Below are 18961 nucleotides of genomic sequence, written 5' to 3'. Positions count from 1 at the left end.
AACCTGCTGCTTAACACCGAGAAGACCAAGGAGCTCATCGTGGACTACAGGAGGAATGCTGACCCACATCCACCCATCCACATTAAGGGGACGGCTGTGGAGCGTGTGAGCAGCTTCAAGTTCCTGGGAGTCCACATCTCCGAGGATCTCACCTGGACGACCAACTGCTCCAAGCTGGTCAAGAAGGCTCATCAGCGCCTCTTCTTCTTGAGGACTCTGAGGAAGAACCACCTGTCCTCAGACATCCTGGTGAACTTCTATCGTTGCACCATCGAGAGCATCCTGACCAACTGTATAACAGTCTGGTACGGGAACTGCTCTGCCTCGGACCGGAAGGCGTTGCAGAGGGTCGTGAAAACTGCCCAGCGCATCGCCGGAGCACCACTTCCTGCCATAAAAGACATCTACAGGAAGCGGTGTCTGAAAAGGGCTGGGAAAATCATCAAAGACCCCAGTCACCCATCACATGGACTCTTCACCCTCCTGCCCTCTGGGAGGCGCTACAGGAGCCTCCGGACTAAGACCACCAGGTACCGGAACAGCTTCTTCCCCACAGCTGTCAGACTCCTGAACTCTGCCTCCTGACATCTGACCCACGTTAAACTCATGGACTGAACATACACACACCCACAATGGACAACTGTACCCTCAAACACACAATAATAACATGGACTGAACCACCACTCACAACCACTAGCACTTTATATAGCCTCTGTAGAAACTATCTACACCCTCACTTATCTTAACTGCACTACTGTATAGCTCTGTGTAAATAATCATTCTGTACATTCGATAATCTTTAATTCTACAACTGTTTACAACTTCCATAGTTCACATTTCTGTATAGCTGTATATCTCGGATTTCTGTAAAGTTATTTATTTCATATTCTGTATAGTTTTTCATATTTATATCCTGTTCATAGCCTGTACATAGCTTGTACTCACTACAGCCTGTACATACTTATAGTTATAGCATATTCACAACATACTTCATACCGTGTACATTATAACATACCATAATAGACCCATTTCTGTAATATACTCACATATCTATACTATTGCTAATATATATTGTAATATATCTATATCACTAAAGCACTTCTGGATGGATGCAAACTGCATTTCGTTGCCCTGTACCTGTGCATGTGCAATGACAATAAAGTTGAATTCTATTCTATTCTATTCTATTTACAACAATAACCAAAGATTTCATCATGATCCTTTCCTCAATGAAAAAAAAAACAAAAAAAACAAACAAACAGTGTATACCAGGGGTGTCCAGTTCTCGAGAGCTACTGTCCTGCAGGTTTTAGATGCATCCTTATTCCAACACACCTGAATCAAATGAATGGCTGTTACCGGGCCTTTGCCAAACTTGATGGCCTGCTGAAAAGGTAATCCAACCATCTGATTCAGCCGTGTTGGAGTAGGGATGCATCTAAAAGCTGCAGGAAAGTAGCTCTCGGGGACTGGAGTTGGACACCCCTGGTGTATACCAACATAACAGACAGGTAGACAGGAAAGAACTCAGTTTTCCTCCTCATGTACACACTGCTGTAACTATTTTTGAACTATGAATGTAACGATTACTTCAACAATGGCTCTCTCTCATTTAAGTGTTCAGTAAGCCATTAAGTGACGTTGACGCTTGAACAATAAAAGACCAATCAAACTGAAGCAGCTAAGCACAATTCAGCTGCTGTTCCTTTTATTATTCACACCTGTTTTGACATGTCAAATGCCATCAGTGAAAAAAACAGGTTGCCAAAGGGTAAAGCTCTCAGATTACAGGCTAAATATATCTTTTTCACAGCGGCCACGTTGACATGTTAGGGAAAGCGCAATAATGTCATTAAAGATAACCTTTTAATACCCCTGTAAACTATTTTAGGGCGGCAACATACATGACACGAGGGGCCTGGGAAGAATTTGTATCATTTATATGATCAGTCACATCTGTGCTTTTCATGCTGTGATAAGTCTGCTGCTAAAATGGGTCTGCCCCTGTGGATGAATCTGTTTAAGACAGGTGTTGCTAAGCTGTGAAATGACTGCAATTTCCATCTTTCACACCTAGAATGAATTCACAGTTGTGCAAGCTTCAATTTTCTACTGGCAACATTATACCAACAGCAAGGATGACTGAACTCATATTTATGGCACAAGTGCCTTTGGTAGTCTCACAAGCCTGAGGTCGAAACAAGACTTGAAGGTATGAAAACATGGACATAATGAGTTTACACACAGAGTTGGTTGGATGTGCTGTTAAGCTGTTTTATTCATATGATTTCTAAGTGCACTTCTCCCCTTCAAGAAGTTCAACATTAGGGCTGGGTATCGTCACTGATTTCTAGAATCGATTCAATTCCGATTCACAAGGCCCCGAATCGATTCGATCCACGATTCGATTTAATTCGATTCGATTTAAATCTGGGAAATTTTGACAGTCAGAAATATTATAATTCAGATCAGTACATTTACATATTTTTGTATCAATAAAAAGGAAGCTGACACACGCAAGACTTTATCACAGGTGTGAGCATCACAGCAGAGGCCTTTGTGTCAAAGTAGCTGAGGATAAAACACAGAAAAACATGAAGGTGATTTTCCTGGCCTGGGATTTTATAAAAATATTCTGAAGTACATCAAAAACGAAAGAAAACCATTAATCAACATATGAACATCACCTCTGAAGTTACAGCGGTTTTATTACAGACACAGCGTTTTGCATTTTGAATAATTTTAAAAAGTTTAAATTTGTTCAGTATTGAACAGCAGAAATGAGGTTTTCTTTTCGGAAGAATGTAAAAGGGAAAAAACAGCGGCCGACAGCCTGTAAACAACAGTAGACTTGTGCGTAACAAGCAAGCGAATAATGAAGAAAGGGAAACTGTTCTTGAAGTACAGAGAGCTGTGCATCGCAGTGGAAGCAAAACAGTAAAAGTCTGAGTGAATTCATGACGATGTTTATGTGAAGCGTTTGGATCTTCTTTTGCTGCTGGTTCGGTCAATATTGTTTGGAGAGACATCAAACTAACAGCTTTAGAATCGGCGCATAAAGGGCGTGCACACAAAGCGCAGACCCGCCGACAGATCAGAGTCAGCGAGCTGTCGGCTTTCAGCCCCGACTGTGAGAAAAGCGACATCTAACTGATTCTGATCCGCGGGTCCCGCTGTGTGTTTAAGTCTTTGTGCAGAATCCGTGTTCCTGCTCTCATTTACTGTCTTAACTGTTTGGTGGTTCTTGAAATTTTGTGAGATTTCACCTGAGATTCTGGCATTTTGGGCAAAATAAATTTATATTAAAAAATCGATTCAGGATTTTAATGAATCGATTTTACGTTATCCAAGCCAGAATCGATTTTAATCGATGAATCGATTATAAGAACCCACCCCTATTCAACATCACCATCCACCATCTGCTCCTCCCAGTCCTGAGGTGTATGGGCAAGTCAAACTGTGCTTTCAATAAATGCCTGATCAGACAAGCCAGAGAGCAAAATTATCATTTATTTGGGGCTTTAGGTTAATTTGGGGTCATGGAAACATAATCCACAAAAGGGTCTGGATCTGGACTCTGTCAGGAAATACTCAGGTCTTGAGCCAGGTTTGAGAGTAAAGTGGTTTGCAGTTGTGGGGTGCTAGTAGTTTTCCACTGTTTTCAAACTGAATACAGAGAATGACAGCATTTGTCCCACCTCCTCTTTTGGTTTGGTTTCACCCCCTTCTCCTCTCTTCTCCACACATTAAAACTCATTGCTTTATTGCTGTCCTTTTTTTCCCCCTCTCGCCATCTCTTTTTGACCTTCAGTGCGCTGCAATCATAATGTGGCAGAGTCTCTTTTCTATTTCCATTCCCTCTCCCTCGCTTTCTCCCCTTCAGCTCCTGAATACCACGTCCAGAAATAATTGCAGACGAGCAAGTACCCCCCACCCCCAAGTAGCGGTGCCAACTAACCCATCCCATCATTGCACCTCATGCCACTGGTACCATGACGACTGCTTATGCTGTGCAAATGCCTGAAGACAACACCAACACACCCCTCCCTCTTTGACAGGACAATACAGCCTTTGCATGTTTTAGCAGAAGTTTAAACTCTATCTAGAACAAATGAAAGAAGAAGAAAAAATCCCCCTTATTCTACAGGAAAGCATTTCCACACATCCACTAATGTATGCTAAAACAGGAAAATTATCATCTACAACAGGATTGACAGTGACCTAGTTGCACATTTCCCACATGCCCCCCCCCCCTCTCTCTAAGTCTTCCTGAGTGTGCTGCCGGCAGCATGCTGTACTGGCTGAAAGTGGGGGTCTGTCTGTGCTGCAGGATCAAAGTGGGAGCTTGTGTGTTTGTTAAAAATGGCTTTTAATATCCTGGCAAGAAAGAGAAAAGGGAGGGGAAGGCATCTTCAAACTGTGTAAAAATCCCTTCTGGTAAATATCCCTCATCACTTTATCTGCACAGCATCATTTTAGGGTTCCCAGTTTGCACATCAACTATTTATAAATGAAAGCCAATATAGTGGTAGCATTCATTATTACATTGTACTCTGCATTGTGGTACAAGATTTCACATTAGGATGCATTAACAGAACTATTGGACCAACGCTGATGCCAGTGTTTAAAATAACAACTCGGCCAATAAGCCATGTCGCAGTACAAGCAATGAGCAATTCATGCAGGTAACTAAAAGCAGTCAGTGATGATATTTAGGTCTACAATAGGAGCGTCAAGGCATCAAGGCAGGAGCTATGTCATTGTGCTATTATCACTATCATCATCTCAAAACTTGAAGACAAAGGGCCTTTAGTGCCATAAAGCTTCATCTAGCTCAGTAAGACACCCCATAGAGAGAATTCACACCCAGCTCCTATCACTGCTCTGTCCCACTGCTCTGCCCAGCTGGCAGACAGCTGTAAATCCACAGCTTTATTTCTCTATTGCGTCCTCCATATCCATGGTGCATTTCACTGTACAGTTACTGTGCCAAAGGTCACTGCCTGCTTCCACGGCTGCTCCTTTCTCCCCCCCCCTCTCACCATACACTTTGTTTGCCCTGGTTCAACCACAGAGTGCCCATAATCCACCAGATCTGACCAGAATACAAGGCCCTCTCATCATTGGTCCTCACTATCTATATTTACACAGCAAGCAGAGGTAGCAGACAGACACAGACTCCAGGCATTCACAATCAAACTCATGCACACACAGTACATTAACTAACACAAAAAAAAACAGCACAGTATACGCACAGTCATGCACAGACTTATAAAACAGATCAGTGCAAACCTTTCTGTCACTGTGACTGCAATGAAAAAGCATTAAACAATTCTCTGAACTTCTGCCACATTTTACAAGTGGACTCTGACCCTGCCTTCTCAGAAAAGCCGTACTGCATCTGTCCACACACCTGTCTGTCAAGGTTGACAAGTAACGTTTGTTTATATAGCCTCACCAAATGAATTCCACCATTGAGAGAGGCTTACACAGACAACATGTCTTCTGAAAACAAGCCTAACCCACAATTAAAAAGAAATAAAATTATGTAACACAGGCTCGGAGAAATCAGTCAGAGATCAACCTACCATGCAACTTCAAAGTTTAACTCTTAGGAAAGTCACGATGTAGGTGCTAGATCTGCATATACTTGACAATTACGATTGCTTATTCGTATCAAGTTCAAGAGCTATGCTTAGATGAATAAATCAATCCTAAAGAGATAATTAAATATTTACCGTCATCTCCAAGAGACACTCCATATGTTCTGCATTAGTTTAGGAGGAGGCCAGTTCCAGGAAGCCATTTTAATCACACATATGTGTTTATTAGAGAGACTGCTTAGTTAGTCCTAATGACCATTATTAGCTTAAATAAGTATGTGAAAACACTCAGGAGCTTAAAACATCTAATGCCTCTGTGTTCCTCAGAAAAACAGACTGCATTTCTTTTTTATGAAAAAAGCCCCCCCCCCCCACCCCCACCCCAAAAAAAAAACATGACTCTGTCATAATAGATGAATAGAAGGAAAGTTTCTTAGATTAAATATCTCCTAGGGTGTTTAAAAGACTGCAACTATAGCGATTTGCACATTCAAAATAAAAGAAAGAAAGTTGGTTGTAGAACAAGGTGTGATACTAACAGACTAAGGTGCAGGACTCTTACAATGACTATTAACCACACATTTCAGGTCTGATGTGCAGTGACAGCTGAACACATAAGAACCAGACTGACTTGGATTCAAAGAGACACTAAGGCCACTTGGTATTTAATGTACATTCTTCACTTCATCCGCTGATTTACTCCATCTTTTAATTCTCGCACGGTGCAGGTTGTGTCGTTAAATCTGAGAGGCACAGGCCTAAATTACAAGAACAGGTTGATCTTTTGAGACTAGCTCTTAATTCAAGTAGGGGTAAAGGGCTAACACAATGGTGTAACTGCAAAGCACAGAAAGAAAAAAAAAAACACCTTTCCGTCTCTGTTCAGCCATCCAAGACTGGGTTCCTTTCATCCAGTTTGGGGACATGATGACCAGAGAAAGAGAGAGAGTCGGCCAACAGAGTCTGCCCACCCCTTTGACAGACTCAGAATACACACTTACTATCGTTTCTCTTTAATTCTGAGCATGTGTGTGTTTGGTAGCATACCCATCTTTACTTTGGGGTTCCCATAAAAATGAAATCAATAAAGCTCAGCAGCCGAATGCCAAGTCAAAGGCCCCAGAAGACCACGCTGCAGAATTGTTTTGGTAAGCGATTTTGACTCACAATTACCCAGAAGACCCTCGCAAGGGAACCCGACCCCTCCCTGTACGCATATCACCCTATTTTTGCCAACAAACCTGTGACCCCTGAATACTAGACCAACATCATAGCTCAAATGTTTAAGCCTGCAAGTCAGTTCGCCTGCAGAGTCAGGAAGAACAAACACCAAGTGGGATTGCATTAAAAAAAAAGAAAGTGAGGCAAAGTTAGAGACCAAAAAAAAGGTCTTTTTATTTGCTACATGGGTTCCTCAACAATTAGTGGAAGGTCTGATACCAGGATTAAAACAGAAGAAAATGCCCTTGTCCATTACTAGAGTATAACTTCTCCAGTACACTTCTTATCTATGTGCACAGGTATGAGCAAAAGAATTGTGCCAACACACAATATTTTTTCCCTTCTTCTTAGGCATTATTGCAATTATTTTTATCATAATTTTTCATGCTACATCTACAGACAAGAGCACATATCATCCTTTGAATAATATCACCGGAGTTACTTTCACGGTTGATAAATGCTCAGGAAAGATGTGCTCATTATGGCAACAAACAAGCAGAAAATTGCTCCAACCCACAGCTATGTGAGCCATGTGGGTTTTAGAGTACATTATTCTCACTAAGCAGGATGCCTTCCTCCTCTAGAGGACACGAGGAAAAGACTGTCTGTGCTTTCAAAGATTTTGTCTTTAATCAGCGGATCTGCTGGAATTAAAGGCTGTCTGAGCCAGAGCACCCCTCCCTTTAGCCCCTCCAACCCTGACAATGTGAGAAAGGTGTGTGTGTGTGTGTGTGTGTGTGTGTGTGTGTGTGTGTGTGTGTCAGGAGGGATCTCCCACCATGGGACCAGAGCTACATCAGCTAACTGTGGGCTCATAAATGCAACCTTTGGCAAGCTGTGCCCAAATGCAGCTTAGCATAATTCAGAAATACCAGACGGCGCGTACCGTGGTAGACAGCTAAACCCGCAAAGCAGCTTTCTCCCGTTCTCATCTCTGCCTGTCCCTCGCCTCCATCTTCAAAAAACACTTCCGCACAAACAGGAACTAAAGCCACGGCCAAACACCCCATTTCCTCAGAATAACAACATGTCAGGCCATCCAAAGCTACTGGGGTTAGTGTTTGTTTGTTATTACAGGACTCATTAAGTGGAACAGGCCACAGCAAACACAAGGGTAGACCCAGGATAAGTGTAATATTTCATTCTCTATAGCTAATAGTGGCAAAACAAAATAAACCCAGCACAATATTTATTATAAATATACATGTATTACAGATACAGTCACCAACTTTTTTATTAAGTACACCTAAAAAGTACTGGACTGGACCTCCTTTTGCCTTCAGAACTACATAAATTCTGCATAAATTCAACAAAGTGCTGGAAACGTTCCTCAGAGAGTCATAAAGAGATGGACATGGTCAAAAACAATGTTCAGGTAAGCTGTGGTGTTTAAAGGATATTCAGTTGGGACTAAACTGTGCCAAGAATGTATCCCCAACTCTATCACACCACCACCAGCATGAACCATTGATACAAGACAGGATGGATCCATTCTTTCATGTCGTCTATGCTAAATTCGGACCCGGCCATCCAAATGTTGGAACGGAAATGGACACTCATAAAACGAGGCAAACTTTTTCCAATCTTCTATCATCCAATTTTGATGAGCCCGTGTGGTAATTGTAACCACATTTTCCTCCTATTAGCAAACAGTAATGCAAACTTGTCTGCTCTTCTGCTGCTCCACACCTTGGTTATAACAAGTGATTACTTCAGTTGTTCCCTTCCTATCAGCTAAAAGCATTCTGGCAATTCTCCTCTGAGCTCTGAGAGAAGTGCCTCACACTCGATATTCTCTCTTTTTAAGACCATTGTCTTTAAACCTCAGGGATTATTGTGTGGAAAAAAATAAATAAATAAAAAAATCCCAGTCCATCATAAGTTCCTGAAATACTCAGGCCAGCCTGGGCCTCGATCAAAGTCACTTAAATCACTTTTATTCCCCATTCTAATGCTCAGTCAGTAAATGTTCTTTGTATTTGATGTATTTCAATGTGAAATAGTTTTCAGTCATACTCGTTAAATCATTTTGCTCTTAGTAGGCATCTGAAACTATCTGTTCACTTATATTTAGATTAAATTTCTTTCTACCTTGTACTGTGTACATTTTTCTTCTACTGTTTCAAGTTTTTTTAATGGCTGCATCAATTTATTTTATTCCCACTCTATCCCTTTTGCTACCATATACCACATGTAAATTTCCCAACTGTGTGTCTAATAAATCTTATTTAATTTTATCTATATATCTCCTGTTAACTTTAAGGACCCCCCCCCCCCCCCCACCATCCACCATTGCGCATTTCTCCCACAGATTTTTGTTTTCAGGATTCACTGAGTACCATGTATCCATGTCCAAGTCTGACAGCTTCAATATAATACTTTTTTTCTCAATTCACTGCCACCTGCTACACAACAATGACCAGGATATTTATTTAAAAATCAACACAGGCAGACTTAACGGACTTGAAAAGAAAAAGAAAAAAAAAGCCAAAGTGAAAACAAAAATGCTGTGTCACACTGTGTTTTGTTAATAATGGAGAGCATTACTTATTTTCAGTAAATACGTCTTAACTCTCTGAGAAAGCCCACATACAGTATGTGCAGTGTCAATATTTTTATTGGAAGATCTCAGTGTGTGTAAGCCATGAGCCAAAGAAATTTGTTTTCAAATTCTGCAATAAAAAAAACTTAAATCTTATGTCTAGCTTTAATGCTAAAGACAAATCTTAATCAACCAGTGATTATCTGTTTAGTTTAAATCTCACCGTAAAAATGATTGGCATCGTGTTGAAAGGTTAGGACAGCTATATTTTTGTGTATCATTGTGTGACTGACTGTAATCCCTTTGACAAACCATGCAGCGGTCACACTGAGCTTTTTACTAAACCACAGTGTTTGCAATGCTTATGAAGAGGTGAAGAGAGGGAGATGGCTGCAGATCAATACAATAAACACTGGCTCTAGAGGACATATCACAGTCGGGTGCAACGTAATGCAACACAGTTCCCCATCATAAAACCGCGACTCTCTTACCTGGATGTTTCGCAGAAGCTGAGAGCAACGCTCCCTGACATCTTCAAAGGGACACCGTCTGGAGAGCATAAGGACATGGGCCAGGATATCATTCAGATCGTTGCCTGGAGGACTCCCTGAAGCCAGGGACAGAGGGGCCACCGGCGGTATGGGCCCAATGGTTTCCACTTTCCGCATGACCTCCTGGCAGATGTTCTCTATCGCATCAGCTCTGGAGCTGGGATCCCGGCTCCCCAGCCTGTCCCATCTCCCCACAGACTCCTGGTCCTGCACCTCCATCAGTTTATGCGGGCCTACCGTTTGTGCTGTCTCACAAAAGGCTACGAATAAACAGGACAGGAAAGGCTTGCATCACCTTTTTGTTAATGCAAGTGCATTATGCTTTTAGATGTAGCATCAGAGAAATTTGACTCCAACTAATAACATGAACCACTTATAAAAGACACAGATATATCACCCTATATCTCATGAATTCATTTGCCATAATTTGGATATTACAGCTAATGGACTTTTGGCTTTTGGCAGGGGGGGGGAGTAGGGAAAGAGAGAGAGGGTGAGTGACACACAGCATCAAACTGAAGCCACTGTTGTAAGGACTATGGCCCTCGGTTCATGGGTCCCCTGCTCTACCAGGGAAAACAAAAATGTCTCTCTCAGCACCAGGGAAGAGCAATAGAAGTACATTTACTGCCCTAAGAAAGGGTGTGAAACTTTATGTCAGTACTGTACCAGTGTGTAATGTAACACTGTGGAGAAGAGATGGTGCCACTGTTTATTATGTTTTTGCTGATATCTGTTTCCCTTTTTGACAAGAAAAAAAATTACATATAAATATTAATTATAAATTATTAATCTCTTTAGCACTTCATCGTTGAACATTTAGCAACTGCAAAGTTGAGTTGGCACAAAACACTGGTCACTAACACCTCTAAATATCACTGCACTTCCTTCCTGTTGTCTTTAAACCCCAGTTTAAGATTAAACATTAAATAAACTTCTCAAAATGGTGCATAAATCAACTACACATCTAAAGCATATCATCACACCATGTATTTCAGCATATAGCCAAATAGTTCTCTGAAGATATACTGCTCAGATTTGCAGAAAATCTAATATAATGAGGTTTAACCACATGTTTTAAACAGATTTAAAAAGCAATAGCTGCATCCGTGATTTAAATCCACACGATTCTACTAATCTTTGTTAGCAACTTTCAAAACAACAAAACAGGATTTGAACACAGTCAGAGCAATTAGATTCACTGCCACAGCATTTGATTTTGCAAATACTAACACTGGTTTACGGTTTAACGGCTTTTAACTTTGATATTAACTTGGCATATAATAGGAAGAATACGCGGCGTGTCAGTGAAATCCATTCAATCTCTCTGCTTGTTTATCTCTCTTTTCTTCGTGCCAGGGCTTTCAAGCTGCCCGTTAACAAAGACGGCACTAAAGCACCCACCGCCGCTCTTTAAAAAAATTCCCACACACGAACCTTTCACTGAGACTGAAAACCAAACAGTGTCATTCTAAAACACTCACTTTATCCACATTCTTTGGTGTCTCTCTCCTGTTACAGGACGACTTGCCTCCGCACTGTCCAGTAACGCTGGTTCAAGCGTAGAAACAAGAGGAGGTAACAACTTCAGGGTAAAAGTTTGATTGGCAGGGCAAATTAGCCAATCAGCCCAAGCCGAACTCATTCGGGGAGGTTCTGGAAGATGATTGGTTGGTGGGCGGTTTCCTGTGCTCGTGGGGGAAGTGTTTATGGGGATTGTATTCTTTATCCGCCCAGGTTCTCTATTTGACTGTAGCGCTTAGCAACTACATCTCCCATCATCCACTTATTCAGCAGCAGCAGCCCCCCTTTCACTTGTTTATCAGAAATAACAGACAAGCAGAAAGACATAAAGAGGTGGATATGTTGTATGTTTCCATTTGATTTTCTTAACTTTAATAAAAATCTGCACACTGATGCAGCCCATACCATTAAAATATCAATCTCAACATAAGAAGTGCCATGCACCTCAGTTCAAGTATGGTAAAACTAAAAAAAAAATGTGTTTGTTGCAAATGAGAAAAAAATAGTAATGCAGGAGGACTGTCACACATGCTGCTTATTGCTGCAAGAGAGTATTTGCATGTGCAAATGTTGACAGTGTGATTGACTTACAGTGCTAACGACATTGTATTAACTCACCACAACCTGGGGAAACAAAAAAGTCAACAAGCAGACACAAATCAGTTTATCGTGTACATACTCCAGCCTACTGATTGTGTTGGTATTTTGGAGGCTGTGTGTGGCTATGCAGTGGTCAGTGCAGCATGCATTCCAGCCATACTGACCTGGGGACTTAGATGAAGTGAGTGAAAGGCCACACATTAGATAACTGAAAAGTCCACCTACATCTTACCAGTTGCCTGTTGTGCATCCTTGCAGAGTTAATTGATTAAATACCTTGCATCTAAAAAGAAGTTCAGAATCATTGTATGTGCATACGTGTACACAGAATAGTTCGAAATGGAGAGCATGGTACCTTAACAAAACAATGAAAAGCAACTATCACAATACAACATCATTAAACACTCTAGGGTACCTTATATTAAATGGAAAATGTAGCACCTAGAGCTTGTTCATCTTTTATACTATGTTTGTATGTAAGTATAATATTCCTGTTGTTGTCCTTCCTCTCTGACAACTAACATCTGCATCTTGGATAGGCCCCTAACTGTACATGGGCCCTTTGCACATACCCAGAAATCCCATCAATCCACCCCAGCAGAGAGGTAAAGAAGAGAGGGCAGGCAGGGTGAAGTGGGTGGAAACAAGTGTCTGGGGAGATTTGTGACAGAAAGATAGCAGCAAGAGTGAAAGGGGAGGTTTAAAAGATGGTAGAGAGACCTCTTGAATGGCAGAGTTGAAGATGCCAAGATTTTCATTGGGAATACCACAGTCAACGTTCATGGTGTGGTGGTTGGCATGACAGGCGATGGTAGAGATAGGATGAGGTGGAGGCAGATAATTTGCTGTGGCAACCCCTAAAGGGAACAGCAAGAAAAATAAGATTTAAAGGATAATTTTATTTTAGTCTATAGAAGGTGAGCCTGTCTAATGCCATACTTATCACCAAAAGGTCACAGTCTTTATTGAGTTTGCTGAAAATACTGGAAACTGTTCCACAAAGAAAATTAAGTGACACGTATATGTGTGTCATAATCGGATTTTTAAAAATTCGAAAATTGTCATATACAGCTCAAAGTAGTTATGCCAGTCTACTGAAACCCAAAAAGAATAACTGAAATAACAGTGAAGTAAATTAGAATGTTGGAGTAAAGAATGAGTATAAGGACAAGCTTAAGTTTCCTTTTACCCTTATAGTATTTAATTAGCAAAAGATATGGAAATATAATATATTTCTTAACCAGCAGAGAAAAGTCTGGTGGGGAGGGAGGAACTAAGAGTGCGCAGGCGGAACCACAGTGTGGAGGGCGGCAAAGAGGAGGGAAATTTAAAAAGCCCGGACTGTCTCTTGGTGACAGGACAGCTGGAGTCAGTTAGCTGGTGTCTTACAAGTCATTTTAACTTATAAAAGTAGCCTCGGATCGTTAAAGACAGACGCATGATTAGTTTGGAAGCACTCATCATTTGCTGTAGGGCAAAATGGAGACGTACCACGATCAGGTAACGTCCGTAAATCAGCCGTTAGCAGCAGGTGTGGCTAACGCGTTAGCGCTGTCTTGTTTACTTTCGCCAAGTTGCCACTTAACCATCTTTTTGGTTTGTTTTACGGGTATCTACCTAAAGGAGCCAATGGTCCATGCAGTGGGTGGTGTTTGTAAATACATTATGTTTGGTGTTGTGGAGCTTTTAGGACTACAAACGGCCTCCTTGTTGCAGAAAGCTGGCTGTACTGGGGTACAGTTGCGTAATCGATTAACGCTTGTTGATTCGGTTACTGTTTACTTTGTGTGGCAAGTGCATGGAAATTGCACCGAAAACAGAAAGTTTTTATCAGTATTTACTGTTTACTAAAGAAATATATGGATGAGGAAAAGCGAAAAACCACAGAGACGGTTCATGGTGAAGGGGGAACGGGGTCGTGGGCGCAGCAGCCTAAGCAGATGAGCCCACATCTCCTCATCAGCTCATCTAGGCCTGAGAGCACCGAGATATTCCCAAGGCAGCTGAGAGATGTCCCCCAGGGCATCCTTTTAACTTTCAGTAGGACATGCGTGGAAAACCTCTCCCAGAAGGCATTCTGAACCACCTAAGCTGTCTCATTTCGATGTGGATGAGGCTCTATTCTGAGTACCTCCTGATCTTTTGGTCACTATCCAGAGCTCGTGACCATAGGTAAGGGTGGGGATGTAGATTGACTGGTAAATCAATAGCTTTGTTTTTATGTTCAGCTCTCACTTTACCACAATGGACCGGTGATGCAGACACTGCATCAATCAGTCTTAACAAGACCTCAGGATACTTGAACTTCTCCGCTTGGGATAGCAACTCGTCTCTATAATAATCTATAATACTCATTTTTAGAATGAAGTCAGGTCTTAACCTATGATGTTGAAGGCAGTCACCTGTTGTCACTTTCATTTGTAGCAAAGCAATGGTTTATCCTTCCTAATCAAACAGATTAATTTCCCTGAAGTGTGAAGTGTAACTAACTTTGTGTTATACTATGTTGATCATGTATTCCCTGTTTTTGAGCTGTGCACTTTAGGAATAATGTTGTAATTTAAAATGAAACTATTACCATTAGCACACTGTTGCAAAATTGCAATATTTCTGCAAACTGCACATCCAAACCAGTTTTAGTAAGAAGAAAATTATTTCTCTTTTTTCACAGTGCGGTAATCAGGAGCTGATTTTAGTCTCTGCATTTCAAATTTATTCTCAAGGTTCAAAATTGTTAAAAATCTGACTCGTATACACTTACATTTTTTGTCTATAATTTTACAAACTTGGCATTTTATTGATAATGAAAATATTCATTTGTTTCCAAAACAACCTCCTCTTGTTGTGTATAGATTTTAGACTCACCTTCCAAGAACAGTTACATTGGAAGCTACTACCAGCCACCAGACAGGATAGTGAAACCTTCACGAGAGCCGGAGCCCCATGCACACTCTTCTATCAGCATGGGCACACACATGGCCAGCAGCTCAGTTTCCCAGAGGAGACCAAATATTGATAGCAAAGGTATGACGCATTCATTATCATGAGCTATTTGTCTCTTACAGTGGAAGTTTTTGTTTTTGTTTAGTTTTTTGAGGGGGGAGGGGGGCAGACTGCTTTCTTTTACAGTTACCTAGTATGTCTTTGTATTGTTGTTTACTCTTCATCAGCCGTGGTTGATGCACTGAAGACCCTTCAGGAGAAAATTAGGCGGCTGGAGCTGGAAAGGACGCAAGCAGAGAAGAGCTACCAGCAGTTTTCCCATGATGCTCAAAAGCATCCACAAGTTACAACATTGTACAGTCAGACAGCAGCCAGCCTGCCTGGGACGGATAACTCTGCCAGGAGAGGTAAGCGACAAAGAATAGAAAGCAACAAGGAAACAGGGTACTGTGGGTCACTATGATCTGGCAACTCCATTTAACTGATTGATTAGTTTGTTCTCTGCTTTATAATGACAGAACTGGACTCAAAACTGCAGTCTGCAGAAGCTCGCTGTAAGGTTCTCGAGAAGCAGCTGGACTACATGAGGAAAATGGTTGAAAATGCCAAAAAGGAGAGGAGCGCTCTAATGGAAAATCAGGTAGCTCAGAATACTACGAATCAAAAAGTCATTTGAAAGTAGATCCCAGCTATAAGCATGATCATCACCTATTTGTTTCTCACATTTCTGGATGTAAGTAACATAAAAAACCACATATTCCCCCTGCCACTTTTACTCCCCTCAAGGCTTCTCTGCAGAGCGAGCAAAAGAGCAGCTCAAACAGCCAAATTCAGCGAGAGAAGCTGGAAAAACTCGAGTCAGAGTGTCTCAAACTGAGCAGAACCCAAACTCTGGCAGAGGTAACCTAAGGTTTCCCAATGCTGCTTATCTCTAATTCATTAGTCAGAATGCTTATCGCCAAAAGTTCATTATTTCAGGGTGTGTCGCTGTGATAAATTTTCAGATGAAGCTTTCCATCCTGGAGCAGAAACTGCTGAAAGAAGAGCACGAGCGTAAACTCGTGCAGGAGAAGGCGGAGGAGGTTAGTCAGTTTTTGGATTGCACTTGTTAAGAAACAAGTAAATGCTAACTAGAGACACAACTTTTTTTTAAATTGCCCACGCCACAACTTTCAGCACATATTCAACAATAAAGCTGCTGATTGGCAAATTTGACTAAATACTCTTAAGAAGCATTGATTTGCTGTTACTACTGCAGCTGCAACGAGAGTTTGATGTCAGCCTTCGACCATCTCTGCCAACTTCTGAAGAGACAAAGCCAAAGAAGAAAACAAAAAAGAGCATAAGGGTACTTTTCTGACCGATATAAAAATTAATTTTAGGCATTTATTTAAGGAGATTTCTTTGGATGTAGAGGTGATGAGAGCTGTCTTCTTCCTCAGAAAACCTCTAAACCTGCCGAACTGCTACCAAAGAGCCCGATGCACAAGAAAATGCCCTTTGTTGCAGGAACAGTAAGTCACTTATAATTTTCTGCACTTCTTTTTTTGTTGTTTGTTCTTACTTTGATTCTTTTCATTCCCGTCTCTAGTCGACGAGCCCAAGCCATTCGGTTCATGCCAACGTGCAAAGTATCCTTCACATGATGAAGCACCACCAGCCACAGCTGTGCCAGCGAGTGAGTGCACACCACAGGTCTGGCTGCGGAGTGAAGAAAAACCTCCAAAAGGACTTTTCTTCATCTTCCTCTGATTCATCAGAGAAGCCTAACAGGCTGCCCGTCGACCCATCGCTAAGCTCACTTGCCGACCTGCTCCTGGCTCTGCAGGACGAGCTGGGACAGATGAGCTTGTGAGTAGTGCCAACCAGTGAGCTGCATTAGGAATGAAGGCGTATTTAACATAATTTAAGTTCTTTATTCAGAGTTTTTTGGACATATTAGTGAACCTTTTATTAAAGTCGTTTTATATTTGTCACCTTTGTCAGTGAGCATCAGGAGTTGGTGCGTCAGATCGATGGAGCTCAAAATCCGGAGCAGAGGCAGGACCTCCAGAGAGAATTGGAGCTGCTGGTCACCAGGATGGAGGATAAAGGATCTCAGATCACCAAGCTCCGCAAACACCAGAGGATGGTATGTGACCTATAAGTTGGTACAACTTAAAGGGGATAGATTTGTAACAATTTTCGGTAACACAATGAGAAACTGGATCTGATGCATTGAAAATAATCATCTAATCATCTTTTAAAGTGCTTTAAAACAGCAGTAAGCATTCACCATTGACAGCCCACCAATTGTCAATGGTGAATGCCTATATCAAGCAAAATTTCAAATAATGAATTCCATGTCTGTAAAAGTCAGTTCTTCCATGGTGTAGTGGTTAACATGTGCACGTTACATGCAAAAGATGTCTGGTTCAAAACCAGGAGGGGAGACAGATTTCTGGGAAGTTGCATTTGGGAAAGGCATCCAGGGTAAAAATCTGTGCCAAATCAAATATGCGCATCCATCCTCTGTGGTCACTGCTTGTGAGAGTAAGAGCCAAAAGTTGAAGCAGAGTCCAGTAATAAAAAAAAAAAAAAAAAAGTGCATTAGATCCACTTAAAAATAGTGATAAGATTATTTTGAGATTTTCAAACAAATTAATTTGATATTTTTAGAAAATTATTTTTATGTATTTAAAGCAGTTTTTTAGCTGCATGTCGTTAAGTGGAGCTGGTATTACCTCACTGAAGAATTTACACACTTCTCCTGTTATTTCTGACATTTTGATAAACAGAAGAGAAATGTATGCTTGAATAAATTAAAGTCTACTTATAAACAAATGGTCAAAAACAATCCTGTCGTTTTCAACAGAGGATGGATCGACTTGTAATAGCAGCTTATTGCAGTGTATAATTGTGCTGAACAGATCCAAATGTGTGATGTTTTCTGCTCCCTCCACAGATCCAAAAACTGGCCCAGTGCCGATCATCTCCTGAGGAGCACACAGCCAAAAGGCTGAGTGGGATCAAGCCACCTGCTCCTTCTCCCGTTAAGACTGAAAAGAAGGGAAGGACAGATAGGACTACTCAAAAAAACCTGCAGCTTCTCAGAGAGACACAGAAGTTCAGAAACAGCCTCAAACAGGACGACCTCTCCTGGGAAACGTGATTTTTCTCAGTGAGACCTTCGGCGTGCAGACCTGGATGTTACAGCTGGATGATGTGTGGGGTTTTTTGTTTGTTTGTTTGTTTGTTTTTTCTCTGCTCTTCAGACGACCTCTGGACATTTTTAGTAACAAATTGGAGAGGAAATAAGGCATTCTACACAGTGCTTATTAAATAAAGTATTGCACATACACTGTCCTTCATAGGGTGTAGTTTGTGAACCATGATCTTAACCCAATTTAAAAGTAATGTTAATGAGTCATGTGCCATAAGGAGCTAATGAGCTGAATTAAATAACTTTTATGTAATCATAGTTGTTTATTTTTAATAAAGGCTATTGTTTCTACACATTGCAGGTTTATTTTTCTTCCACATTTATGTTTGTCACTGTTTATGTACAACCACTAGATGGCACTGCGGAGCCTGTTCTATATTTAAATCAGAAGCTTTTCACCTTTGGCAAGTCGTGCTATTGGATGGATAAATGAACTCTAACTTTGTAATGTTGCTGGCAGCACCAGTCTCCCCACTGCGTATAATCGAGAGGGATCAAATGCACCCCGAACAGCAGCAGGTCGAACAGCTGAATAAATGGAGCCCTGACCACAGATCAAACGGATGTGGGTTTTTAGTTGTATGCATGTAGGAGAAACCCATTTTTTTGTTGCCACACACTGTTTTTTTTTTTTCCTTTGCACAGCTGAAACAGCTCTGTTCTCCAGTGCTTGCTGGTCAGATGACATGGCAAATTTGCTGCATGCCTTTTGCACACACACATGTGCTGTTTATTTGAGTCAGCCACTTATAATGGGGAAAATAACCACATGTGA

At 41.2% G+C, this 18961-nt stretch overlaps 2 protein-coding genes across 3 annotated transcripts in view; one reads left to right on the top strand and one right to left on the bottom strand.

The window, feature by feature from the left end:
* sesn1 (sestrin 1) overlaps positions 1 to 11520 on the bottom strand; it is a 73805-nt gene extending 62285 nt beyond the window's left edge. Inside the window, exons 1-2 of the mRNA XM_026142952.2 lie at positions 11402 to 11520; positions 9858 to 10177 (exon numbers count right to left, since the gene is read on the bottom strand). Of these exons, the coding sequence (XP_025998737.2) occupies positions 9858 to 10136 (279 nt within the window). The 5' untranslated portion in view covers positions 10137 to 10177; positions 11402 to 11520. The remainder of the gene's footprint in view (positions 1 to 9857; positions 10178 to 11401) is intronic.
* A 1830-nt stretch (positions 11521 to 13350) lies between these two features.
* On the top strand, positions 13351 to 18479 carry cep57l1 (centrosomal protein 57, like 1). Of its 2 annotated transcripts, none has more exons than XM_026143396.2 (11): positions 13351 to 13541; positions 14894 to 15065; positions 15212 to 15391; positions 15503 to 15624; positions 15771 to 15884; positions 15989 to 16066; positions 16243 to 16332; positions 16427 to 16498; positions 16576 to 16835; positions 16971 to 17115; positions 17929 to 18479. In XM_026143396.2, the coding sequence occupies exons 1-11, from the start codon at positions 13521 to 13523 to the stop codon at positions 18133 to 18135; spliced, it is 1461 nt and encodes a 486-aa protein (XP_025999181.1). In that variant the 5' UTR covers positions 13351 to 13520; the 3' UTR covers positions 18136 to 18479. The 2 variants fall into 2 exon arrangements, with proteins under 2 accessions (XP_025999181.1, XP_025999182.1); XM_026143397.2 differs by lacking the exon at positions 13351 to 13541 and adding an exon at positions 14076 to 14213.
* Positions 18480 to 18961: the final 482 nt, after the last annotated feature.

This window comes from Astatotilapia calliptera, chromosome 15, assembly GCF_964374335.1.
Source record: "Astatotilapia calliptera chromosome 15, fAstCal68.1, whole genome shotgun sequence".
NCBI lineage: Eukaryota > Metazoa > Chordata > Actinopteri > Cichliformes > Cichlidae > Astatotilapia > Astatotilapia calliptera.
The sequence above is the reverse complement of the archived record's forward strand: the minus strand, read 5'-3'. Positions and strand labels throughout refer to the sequence as shown.